The sequence below is a fragment of the Ambystoma mexicanum genome, chromosome 13 (assembly GCF_040938575.1).
Source record: "Ambystoma mexicanum isolate Mex_15411 chromosome 13, UKY_AmexF1_1, whole genome shotgun sequence".
In the NCBI taxonomy this organism is placed as follows: domain Eukaryota; kingdom Metazoa; phylum Chordata; class Amphibia; order Caudata; family Ambystomatidae; genus Ambystoma; species Ambystoma mexicanum.
In genome coordinates, this window is record NC_090938.1 from 507,387,097 (window position 1) to 507,400,200 (window position 13,104).

Here is a 13,104-nt window from a genome sequence, read left to right on the forward strand (position 1 = left end):
AACTTGATTGCACTTGAGAGCTGGCCCCCTGATGTTCCGGTGCCCAAAAAAGACTGCCGATGTTGCCCACCGGCAAACACTGGCACAAACTAAGCACTACGACAACGTTACGTGACAGGCCTCTGTTCAGTGTAAGCTGCCTGTCGCAGTAATGTTTACGACTAAAGGGGTATAAACGGATAAAAATATAACAGATGCATGACCACTTAACTTACCCAAGAGGAAGAAGAAAGGAGCTCCAAAAACAGCGGCCATCTTGGCTTGGCTCTCAGGAGCCCCATCCTTGCATGTAGCAGTGGATCACCCACATCTATGGTATTCATGAGGTCCAGTCCCACGGCCCTATTCTGGCTCAAGTGTCCACTGGCCAGCTTGTGTTTGTATATTTGTCTTTTCTCGAGCATAAATATAGAAAGCCACGGAGTCTCGCCTTTTATATGGCCGTACAAAAAAAGAAATTTTATGATTGTTACTTGGACTTTCCAGCCTCATTCTGGTGTGTGCTTCTTTTGGCCCCTAGAGGCCATTATTCAGTTTGCATTGCTGCGCGTCACGCATATACTGATAAAAAAGCACGGGGAACTTTTCTTTTTTATCATATAATTTTACTTAGCGAGGACAGCAACATTTTCATCCGCGCGGAATCCAAAATGTTTCATTTCTCCAACTACTTCAGCGGACCTGCTTAGACTCATAGAAAAAAAAAATCCGATTTTGTTCCAAAAAGCCGAGCTCTGGCCCCCACCTTTTGCGTTTCCTGAAGCTGTCCAAAGACTTAAATAGGCGGTGTCAGATTAGCAGAGCTTCTCTGCAAGGCAGTCCTCGCTGTGCACCCTGCTGAAAACCAATGGAGAGGATGAATTTGAAGATTGTCCTCATACTTTTGGCCCTTGCTGTGGCCACCGTCTTGGCCCTGGTGTGCGTCCTGCTTACAGGGGCCAAGTCACGGACCTGTGGACCTACTGCTGAGACCAAAGGATGGGACATACACGATGAAAAGAGCCTGGTATTTTCGAACCTTTGCCTTGACGAGCTCTCCCAAGTCATGGACTATCTCAAGAAGAGCCTAGGGGATGACCTTCTGGACTGTACCAAGGCTGACCCGTCCGAAAACTGCCTATTCTCTATTGACCGTCAGCTCCCCAAGAAGGATGAGACTCTGAGATTCCTGGATAGTGGGGGACAGCCGCCAACGAGAGAGGCACTCGCTGTGGTTTTCTTTGGTGCGCAGGATAAACCAAACATCACCGAATTTGTTGTGGGCCCGCTCCCTAATCCGACATACAGCAGGGATGTCACCATGGAGAAATACAAAGGAGGCCTACCCTACAACCGGAGACCAGTGACCAGCAAGGAGTACTTCTTGATCTTCTCATACCTTCAGAAGGTAGAGGCCCCAAAGGCAGCAACATTTTTTAAAGAAGTGTTGGGCACCCCCATTGATAAGGAGTTTGCAATCTTGACCACAGCACCGCGGGGCTTTCAGTCTGGGGAGCGGAGCACCTGGTTTGTCATGTTCCAGGACACCACTGGCAGTGGCTTCTTCATTCACCCGTTAGGTATTGAGGTACTGGTGAACCACCAGAGTCTAAATGCATCTCAGTGGGCTATAGACAAGGTTTTCTACAATGGCCAGTACTACGGCAGCATGGAGGAGCTGGAGGTGAAATACAAGTCCAATCAGGTGAAAGTTGTCAAAATCCCTAATTTTGTCCAAGGGGAGGAAATGGGGTCCCTGAAACCTAGGTTAAGGAACACAGCTGCCATGCCCTTACACTTTGAGCCCAATGGGGCACGTTACAGTGTAGGAAACAACCAGGTGCTCTTCCAGTCTTGGAGCTTAGACTTTGGCCTCAGCGTGAACACAGGGATGCGTCTCTTTAACATAAAGTTTAAAGGGGAAAGGGTTGCCTATGAACTTAGTGTCCAGGAAGCCATCTCTATGTACGGCTCCAACGCCCCTGGTGGTATGATGACCAGATACATGGATGGCAGCTTCGGCATTGGAAGGTTAACCTTTGAGATGGTCAAGGGTGTTGACTGCCCCTCCTCGGCCACCTGTGTCGATTCTGACTACTTCTATGACAACGAAAAGCCAGCCAAGCACCGAAACGCCATCTGCATCTTTGAACACAACCCCGCCCTGCCAATGCGTCGTCACTATTCCAACTACTACTCTGACTACTATGGAGGTCTTCCTAGCACCGTCTTGGTCCTTCGTGCAATCGCCACCTTGGGCAACTACGACTATGTGTTTGATTTCCTTTTCTACCAAAATGGAGCTATTGAGGCCAGGGTCCATGCTACGGGCTACATCACCTCCTCGTTTTACTTTGCGGATGGCCTGAACTACGGCAACCGACTCGGCGAATATACCCTGGGGACAATTCATACCCATTTCATCAACTATAAAGTCGACTTGGACGTAGCAGGTAGGTCTACCCATTTGTATCAGCGAGATGGTTGTGATGGGACACGGTGGGAAGTTTTATCCTCAGGGAGTTGCGTGTCAAGTGAAGGAGGGTAGATGCATGGCACTACCACCCAGCTGGGAGAAGAGAGGGAGAGCGAGAACGAGGGGAAGAACAACAGAGCCTCTGGTGAAAACTCCCAGGTTATATTTGGAGAGAAAGGGGTGAGAGGGAGAGGAAAAGGGGAGAACGTTCTCGAAATACAGGGTCCCAAAGGGGAGATGGGGGAGAGAGAGGGACAGAGAAAGAGAGAGAAAGAGAAAGAGAACGAGAAAGAGAAAGAGACCGAGACTATCTTCAATACACAGGTTCCAGAGAGAAGGTGAGCGGGGCAGAGAAAGAGAGGGGATGAGAGAATACTGCTGGTACGAATGACAGCATGGCTCCTGGGGTGCGGGCAGGGGAAGAGAACAGTGGGGAGGGAGATGGAGGGAAAGGGGGGTCAAGGGAAGAGAGAGCAAGAGAGAGATAATAGATCTCTGGTCTACTGACAGCACAGCTCCAGAAGGGGAGGGAGACAGGGAGATGGGAGATGGAAGGAGAGAGAGGGGGCCACTCCTCACCACACACGTTCCAGAGGAAGAGGGAGAGAGAGGGAAACAGAAGGAGTGAGGGAGAGGAAGAGAGGTTTGCGGGATAGAGACAGACAGGGAACAGAGCAGAGACGGGGGAGGGGGGAGGGGGCCAGAATGCCCTGCACACTACTGACGGACCAGCTCTAGAGACTGAGAGGTGTCGAGAGGAGAAACGCGCGTGGTACGATGTGGTACGGAGAGAGCAGGGATTAGAAGGGGAAAATATGGAGAAATAAGGAGAAAGAGGGCGGACTATACCTCAGACACTACTTATGCATGACTCCAGGGGGTGGGGGACAGAGGTGGGGGAGGTGGGGAGTGGCAGAAGGAACAGTGTGGGCAGTACTGAAAGCACAACTCCAGAGGGATGGGGTGACAGGGGGAATGAGCAGAGGAGATGGAGACAGACGGAGGGGGAGCCACGGTGTGAGAAGGGGAGATGGGAGACGGTGGAAGTGGGAGGCAGAGGATGGGGAGAGAGGAGATGGGAGAGGGTGGAAGTGGGAGGCAGAGGATGGGGAGAGAGGAGATGGGAGACGGTGGAAGTGGGAGGCAGAGGATGGAGAGAGAGGAGATGGGAGAGGGTGGAAGTGGGAGGCAGAGGATGGGGAGAGAGGAGATGGGAGAGGGTGGAAGTGGGAGGCAGAGGAAGGGGAGAGAGGAGATGGGAGAGGGTGGAAGTGGGAGGCAGAGGATGGAGAGAGAGGAGATGGGAGAAGGTGGAAGTGGGAGGCAGAGGAAGGGTAGAGAGGAGATGGCAGAGGGTGGAAGTGGGAGGCAGAGGATGGGAAGAGAGGAGATGGGAGAGGGTGGAAGTGGGAGGCAGAGGATGGGAAGAGAGGAGATGGGAGAGGGAGGAAGTGGGAGGCAGAGGATGGGGAGAGAGGAGATGGGAGAGGGTGGAGGTGGGAGGCAGAGGAAGGGGAGAGAGGAGATGGGAGAGGGTGGAAGTGGGAGGCAGAGGAAGGGGAGAGAGGAGATGGGAGAGGGTGGAAGTGGGAAGCAGAGGAAGGGGAGAGAGGAGATGGGAGGGGGTGGAAGTGGGAGGCAAAGTATGGGGAGGGAGGAGATGGGGGAGGGTGGAAGTGGGAGGTAGAGGATGGGGCGAGAGTAGATGGGAGATGGTGGAAGTGGGAGGCAGAGGATGGGAATAGAGGAGATGGAAGAGGGTGGAAGTGGGAGGCAGAGGATGGGGAGAGAGGAGATGGGAGAGGGTGGAAGTGGGTGGTAGAGGATGGAGAGAGAGGAGATGGGAGAGGGTGGAGGTGGGAGGCAGAGGAAGGGGAGAGAGGAGATGGGAGAGGGTGGAAGTGGGAGGCAGAGGATGGGGCTAGAGGAGATGGGAGGGGGTGGAAGTGGGAGGCATAGGATGGGGAGAGAGGGAGAGAGAACAAGCAAACTACATGGAGAGTGAAAGAGATGAGATGTGAAAGCAGACGGAGAGAAGGGTGGAGTGGGAGAGAGGGTGTCCAGTCATTTGGTCGACTGAAAACTGGTCGAATGACATTTGGTCGACGCAATTTGGTCGAAAACCAAATGGTCGAATTTTTTTTTTATTTATATATTTATTTTTCGGGTTTTCGTTTTTAAAAAAAAGGGGTTTTTAGAGAAAAAAATGGGGTTGGGCGGGACCTCCCCAAAAAAATAAAAAAAGGGGTGAAAATAATTTTAAAAAAAATGCGACCATTTGGTTTTCGACCAAATTGGTTCGACCATTTGTCTGGTCGACCAATTTTTTTCGACCAAATGTCTGGTAACCGGGAGAGAGAAGAGGAGATACTTGCATGATACTATCGAACTGGTGCCAGGGGGAGCGGCAGAGAGAAGCGACAGTGCAACACAGAGGGGCAAGAAAAGGAGACAGAGAGGACAATAACTTGATGATGGCGATGATAAGAGGGACAGAGAGAGGGCCAGCGCATGAGAGGTAGAGCGAGAGTGAAAGAGAGAGAGAGAGAAAACACTGCTCAATGCACAGGCACTAGAGTGAGATGAGGGGAGAGTAGGAGGGGGAGAGGACAAAAGCAAGAGTGAAAAGGCAAAAGGAAGAGAGGGGGAGTGAGAGATGACGAATACCTTGCACACTACTAGAAATCCAGCTCCAGAGACAGAAGGCTGAATTGAGGGAGAAATTTAGAGAGAGAGAGAGAGAGAGAGAGAAAGAGAAGAAAAAGGGAGGAGAGAAAAGGAGAGAGGAGAGAGAGACTCCCAATGCACAGTCTCCAGAGGAACAGGGTGACCGGAAGTATAGTGAAGCCGCACGCCTTTCCCTGTCAGTTTATGGAGAATATAGATCCTATATCTTCCCCTACTCCCATCCCCCACCCGATGGAAGTGCATAGGCAATGTAGAGAACACAGTGTACTCTCCCTTACAAATCTATGGGGAGATGGAGAATCAAGAGCTCCCTCATATCACTCTGTAGTCACACAGAGGAAGAGGGCATTTACCCATTCAAAGAATAGCCCAGAGTTAAAATGAAGAGGGAAAGGCAAGGCGGGAGCTGAGGAAGGGACAGTCGCGTAACACAAAACCTTAATTGGCAATGCCAGCAGTCTTGGCCTTTGTTTACATATGGATAGTCCATTTGAGGCAAGTCACACATTCCACGATGCCACCTAGTAGGCATCGCTGGAAGTTCACCTCCAATTCTGAGCCCTTTTTAAATCCTATCTAACTTTATTGGTGTTTTGTATACATGCTCCAATGCTCCACTGAACAGGCTGTCAGGACTATACTGCACTGTTGATCTCTAATTAGGGGGGAACCAGGTATGTAGTGGTTCTGACAGCCTTGCAAAATGTCTGTCTTGGGTTGATTATATATAAAATAGCACTGCCCTCTAAGGCACAGACAATTTCCTGGAGAAAAAGCCTTGCATTTTGGATAATTTGCATGTCTACGATACCCTGCTGGGGTGGCTTAGAACTGTAGGTGAATTTCCCGAGATGGCCAGTAGGGGGCATTGTGGATTGTGTGACTTGTCGTAAATGGACTATCCTATTCTCACATTTCAGGTGAAAGGTTTTTTTTCAAGACTTTTTAAACCCTGCCTTAACTTTATTGGTGTTTTGTGTAGATATGGGAAAGGTATTGGCCAGGCATTGCCGTAAAGGTTTGAACTGGCCATTAATTGTAGCAGCTTGAAAATGGGGCAAGTAGCTGGGCATATAATAGCAGTACCTGGCAAATGCCTTTCTAATACATATACGTAAGCAGAAACTGTTGTCTTTGCTAATGCTTGTTTTTTAACAGAACTTCAGTGAAGGACACGCTTACTGCTTATAATTCAAGTGGATAAACACAGACCTGGTTAAGACATTTTTATTGAACCATTAGTGCATTTACATCACCAATCAAACCATTAGTTCTTAGAAGACTGCTTTGAAAAAACCCTGGCAGGCACTTCGAGTGTAGAGTTTGATTTTAAGGCTTGTAAAGTTAGCTTAAAGAGATACAAGGAGGGTGTGTTTTGGGTGGGAAGTGGCAGGAAGTGTGTGGTAATGGCCATAGCGATTAGCATGGTCATGGGCAGTCAATGGGTGAGTAAATAACCAAACAACGCCTATAAGCGTTGTGTCCTTCCTCATATGACATCTCTCTCTAGCATTAGATTCAGCTAATAAGTGGTGCTTAATCCAAAACTAATGAGGGGGCACCCTTGTGAGCCCTGCTGAGGGGGGCCTGCAAGCTCTCTGAAGAAGTGCACACTGCTCCGCAGCCGAGCTGAGCATGCATGCACAATGCTTGTGATGAGCATGCTGCGGTAGGGGTGTAGTGTGCACTTTACTAGGCAAAGAGGCATGTTTTTTAAATTAAAACGTACATCTTTCACCTAGCATAGAAGCAAGGGGGCAGCACATCGCCCTGGCCCCTAGCGCCCAATTGTTCCAGTCGCCACTGTGCTTGCCCAGTAACATTATCATGTGCATGCAAGTGGTGGAGGCAACGTTCTGTTGCCGTGGTTCCTGAAGGGACACTGGCATTATAAATGATTCAAGGTTAGTGGTGGCAGGTGAATATTTTCAGTGTAGGGGTATTAGCATCTTCCACATATTAGCACATGCATATTGTAAATAAATATCTGCGGCTCCATTTGTAACTAAATTGCTGTTTATAAATAAAACAGTCCTTTACTCAGCATATAAATAATTAAATCAGTGAGAAGATCTCCACCATTATGTTAAAAAGTCACCTTTTAGGTGTGGTATGGAATTAATTAGCACAATCATTTCTGGCTGCTTTGCATAAGATCAAAGAGAATTTTGGGTACATAAGAAAGAACACTGCTTTTTATATTTAACTGTGATGTCATAATACACACCCTAACAGTAAAATGGCTGGAAACTACGAGCCTTATATACTCATTTGGACAGTCTTCACTTTTTGGGTGTGAAGTGTGGGCTGAGTTCCTGGGGCACAGGATGACTTCTCATTTCCCTAAACATATCAATTCCAAAATGTACTTGAAATGGTTTGCTGTCCCACACAATAGACATGCCTCTGGTATGTTTAGTGCTGACCAGTGTTCCTTGCTGTGGCCCTCTTCAGGGACCCCCAGCGCCCTTAGCCAGTGGGAGGAAGTGCACAGCTGGAGAGGAGAACGGCCACAGACTGCATCCACACATTAGGCCTACAGGAACCTATGCCGTCTCGCATTGCTTTGGGGCAGGAGTCTGCAGAATGCAGCTCTACAGATGTTCTGGACTACAACTCCCATGATCTGTCACCATTGTTTGTGCTGTTTGCGACTGACAGAAGTTGTTGTCTTAGACTTCTGGAGAGCCAAAGGTTGCAGACCCCTCGAGGGGCACACACTCACACTAAGTGAGTGAGTGAGGAATTTATGACACACACGCAACAAACCTAATCGAATCCCGGTGCAGTTGAAATACATCATTATGTAGAATATAGTCACCAGTCATGTGTTGACAGTAGCCCAAAGTTGTTAAACAAATTATTCGAAAAGTCCACTTGCTTAGTTTCAATGGGAGGCTATTCCACAATCTAGGCCCATAAACCGAGAAACTACAATCGCCCCTAGCACCACATCTTGTTTTATGGATGGTGAGCAAGTATTTATCTCCTGATCTTAAGGTCCTAGTAGGTTGATATTGTATTAGATTGCCCCTCAAATATCCTGGTGACAAACCATTCAAACACTTGAAGACAAGATATCCAATCTTAAACTTTATACGTTCCTCTAAAGTTAACCAGCGGAGAGAGAGGCAGAGATCAGAAATCGGGGTACATTTTGGTACCCCAAACACTAATCTGACTGCTGAGTTTTGTGCTTTTTGAAGCCGGAGGGCTTATTTGGCAGGAGCCCCAGTGAGTAAGCTGCTACAATAGTCCAGCTTTAAGTTCACCAAGACTCCTACCACCATAGCATGGTCATTCTCAGGCATGTATGGGAGAGCCTGTCGTAGCAGCTGAATGTTGTAAAATGCTGCTTGGTCTTTTGCTGAGAATTGCCCTTCACACTCTGCCAAATACACCCCAGGCCTATCACTTTGGACACAAAATTCAGTCGTGAACCCAAAAACGAGGGAAGGGGGCCTGCTGTTTGCCTCCAATAGATGTTTTCGTCCAAAAAGAATGACCTCAGTCTTATTTGGGTCTTAACTTGGGTTGAATTGTAACCAGTTAGACGCCCTACATGCACCTAATTCTTCCAAACACCTACCCACCCTGATGAGAGAGTCTTTTACGTCATCAAGCCTGATATACAGCTGTGTGTACAGCTGCGTCTCATGACAGTAGGATTGAAAACTGATGTTATGTTTTCTCAGGATGTCCATCAGTGGGCAAAGGTACAGATTAAACAACAGTGGTGAAAGTGCAGAGCCCTGTGGGACTCCGCAGAGTTGAGGGAGAGTTTCAGAAAGGAAAACCCCCAACTGTACTTGTCTCCGCCCACTCAGAAAGGAGGCAAACCATTCAAGGGCCCTCTCCGAGACATTTCCTATAGTTTTTAGACGTTCCAATAGGACACTGTGATCCACAGTGTCAAACGCTGCGGATATATCGAGCTTTACAAACAAGGATAGTTTACTGTTATCTCACGCTCGCAAAAGCTCGTCCCACACCACAATCAATGCCGTTTCGGTACCGAATTTCGCTGAAATCTTGAATGTAGGGGGTCTAGAAAACCCTCTCTTTCAGTATAGTCTTGAAACTGAGCTGTGGCCACTTTTTCTAAGATTTTTCCGGGCTAGGGAAGACATGCAATAGGGCGATAGTTCTGAACGTCATCTGGGTTCAGGTTTGACTTCTTCAACTATGGCCAGATTGGTGCATGATATGCTTCTGGCTGCTATTTATTTGGACTTTTTGCATTTTTATTTTTAATAAAACATTTGCTATGTACGTGTATTCTTCTTAAAAAAAACAATTCATTTTGTGTTTTAAATATCAGAATACAGAAACCTATCTCGTCATGTTCCACTGCACTACTGCGCACCATTTCTTTTTTGCCTTCCTTTTTCCACTTATGTTTAATTAGACACAGAGGAAAGACCCTTTACACCTGTATGCCCTTAGTCCATCCATCATACCTGCTTCGCACAATGTTAATAGTGGCTAGCAGTCAGGGCCGGTCTTACAACAGATTGCACCCCAGGCGGGAAGCATCGTTGGCGACCCCCCTACCCCGACCTGTGATCTCATGCATGTGTCATGGCCTGAGCAGCAGGAGTGGGGACTATGAGTTAACAAAATTGTCAATGCTGGCATCTGCTGAATTTCATGAACCTCAGAAAACAGCAATAAGAGGGTCAAACCCGAACAGGCCTGGTTATGTCAGTCTGCTATTGCTCTTCATGTTTAGAAACAATGACCAGTTTGCTGCTGTGACTCAGGTCAGAGAATAGACAATTTCATATCTACACTAATGTCATTCGTATGACCTCAAACATTTAGCCACTCTTAAAAGGCGATGAACTGGTCTTGAACAGTGTTACTCAAACCTCCAAGAACAAGCACCAGCAACATACCTACTAATAGCTGTACAAGCCCTTCTATCTCAGCATTAAAATACATGCATTTATGCAAGATGTATTGCATCAAATATTTCATGGGAAGTTCAATATATTTAGGAGGGACACACGTAAACAATATCACTACTCCATGTGAGTGGTAAAGTCTACTTTAAACATATGCAGAGAGTTAACATGCATGTACAATTCAACATAGCTCCCAATGTTAATGTTGGAGAGGTGGCGTTCTAAAATTATGACATTACAATGTGGACTTTACATTGAAACACACTGCAGTGCATTACCACGGCAGAGAAATGGCAGTTCGAGTATTGGGGTTTGTTTCGCTCATGCTTGTGAACTCTCAAAATTCTTAAATGTTTCCTTCGTGATCACTCATTTTAGCTCCCGACAGCACCATGAAACTGTAAGATCGCAAAGAAAAACAATGTCTACCATCCCAACATAAAAACAAAAACAATCAAATTCTTAAAGGGTGGACGATGACCTTTTCTTGGGACTCGTTAAGTTTACTTTTTGGAAATTACTAGTTGCGTGCTGCTTGAATAACAGCGGCCTTGCACATTGTGCAGTGTATAGACAAATTTCATTTCAAGGGACTTGGAGTATTGCGGGTATCAGGGGAAGCATCTCCAGTGTACCCCAAGCATAGTGCGCTTTGCCCTCCACCCTCACCCCCCCCAGGCTTGCAGCCTTGCGCTTTTTCACATTCTCCATTATGGTAAAGAACATTGTCCCGAGCTTGGGAGAGAAATGGACTATGCAGAAGGAGCTGCCTCCGCAGGGTGCGTTTAGCTGCTGGTGTATCAAATGCAGAAATGGGTGGCATCAAGAGCCCCACGCTCTGAAACATATTTTGCGCACCGGTTGGTCACTCGACAGAAAGTGTGAGCAGGTGATTCCCCAACACTTGAACCATTCTTTAGAGAACTGGCTTTGATTAATGTGGCGTTAGCTAGTCATGGCCATTTCCCAGCGTTTGTGTTGAAGGAGATCAGAAGCTACACCGTGCAGGGTATTTTAAAGGCCATGAATTGATGCTACAGCATGTCGCCCCCAATGGAACAAAGAAAGTGAAGCATGCATCCTACAAGTCTGGGTATTTGCATTATACGGAAGACGGGCCAACTGTCCACAGAGACGGTTTCTACTGTAGTTGCTGAGTCACTTTCCCAAGCCAGCTGCTGTGCAGACTTCGCTCAGCTTTTGGTCCAGCGCCTGCGTCCATCCTTCACACCATCATTCACAAAGTGCATTCGTGTAGGTGTTTGTTTATCTCATTAGACTAGCGTGATTGCTATTTCAAACAAAAGAAACACAACGACAAAGAAGAGTATAAGACAAGTCTGAGCGAACAGTGAAATGTATGAAACTCTTGCACTAAAATAAAGTCAGCAGTGCATGCCCAGGAAAGAGGGAACGACAAACAATATGCTCGGGAGCGGGAACTAGGGGGGCGTAGTAACCCCCAAACCGGCCCAAGCATGGTACTGGCCCCCAGGCGCTCGCCCTCGAAGTGATTTTGGCCCGGCCAACAGACCGACCAATCCAACCCCGCTGGAACGTGAAACTGTCTAAGATCTGCTGACAGTGACACTCTGCCCAGGTCTTCCGAGAACCGGCCTTTTGATCTACTGAGGAGAGTCCACCACCAGTGCTCGCTTCCTTTTTCATGACTACTTGAGCCTTGACAAAAGTGTCTAGCTTTGTGGCCTCCAGAGGCTGTTCTTGGATGGGCCAGTCATCTCCGCAATACCATTTTAAAATAAATAAATTGCCTATGCAGCAATAGGCCTCACCTGCGAGGACGGGAGCAGGAGGAAAGAAGTGTGCTTGCCTCGGCAGGCTGTAGTTACTGCCAGGTTTCCTGAAACAAGGCCAATCAGCGAGGGCAGGATGCAGCAACTGTTTGTATTTGCTGATTCTGCTGCTGGTTGGCAGTGTGTGCTTGTGATGGGAACAACTTCAGGATTTAGTGACCCACTCGCTCCTCTTTTCTGTAATGGCCGGGGCCGACAACACCAGCCAGCCCCAATCGATCCAAACTTCAGTGTCAGTGTGTGCCCATAGCCTGGAGGAGGGCACACTGCATGTGCGCCCATGGGTCTGGCTGGCGCCAGCAGCGCCGGCGCCTCCCGGGGCCGGGGGAAGGTAATAAAGAAACAAATGTTCCTAATTTATTTGCCAATTGCCGGGCCAAGGCCAGGCCCGTTTCTTGGCCTGGGCGAGGTGGGCAACTGCAAGGGGAGCAATAGCCCCGAGGGGCGCAATTGCCTCGGTCCGTGGAGCCTCTGGAGGGGATGGAATTCCCCAGTTTGTGGGCGGCGCATTGACGTGGGGAAAGTTCTGCAGGTCAGGTGCTGGCGCTGCCCTTTCCGACTGTAATGTCACGTAGTACAAAGTACTACGTGACATTACAGAAGTCAGAGGCTCCCTCTGACCACTTTCATGCCACTTGGGGTGGGGGGCATAAGCACACCAATAAAAACACTTTAGGTCCCTATGCAGCTAAGACCAGCCCCTTCCATCACAATGCCGGTAGGAAACTGCTAATGGTGGCCCATTAGTCACTAAATGGTTTTGTGCTGGCATTGAGATGGGAGGGGAGGTGCAGTGGGCTGTAGGGAATGGGCGTGCCTTGCAGGGACGCACCGTGCGCCCCGACACGGTACAAACGGAGACCCGTTTGGGCCCATGGTGCGTCCCTGCAAGCCCAGAAAATGGCCAAAATAATAGTTTAAAGCAGCGCAATTTCTTTCATGTCGCTTCTTTTCCAAACTATATATCAATTACACTTTAAACCACTTCCATGGCAATGGTGATGAGTTACTTCACTATGCGGATAATAGTTTTGAGCAATGTTGCTGAGCAAATATTCTTTAAGCTACGAACCGGTTTATTTATTTATTTATGCAATGTTTGTCGGGTACATGGAGACGGATAATTTATTTATGCAATGTTTGTCGGATACCTGTATCTGACACACATTGCATAAATAAATAAATATGCAGGTACCCGACAAACATTGCATGAATAAATACATAATCCTGGTTCATGTAT

General features: G+C 48.0%; 1 protein-coding gene across 1 annotated transcript in view; it reads left to right on the forward strand.

Moving 5' to 3' along the window:
• The first annotated feature begins 701 nt into the window (after nt 1–701).
• LOC138521388 (amine oxidase [copper-containing] 3-like) overlaps nt 702–13,104 on the forward strand; it is a 141,934-nt gene continuing 129,531 nt past the window's right edge. Inside the window, exon 1 of the mRNA XM_069634176.1 lies at nt 702–2,432. Within this exon, the coding sequence (XP_069490277.1) occupies nt 848–2,432 (1,585 nt within the window). The 5' untranslated portion in view covers nt 702–847. The remainder of the gene's footprint in view (nt 2,433–13,104) is intronic.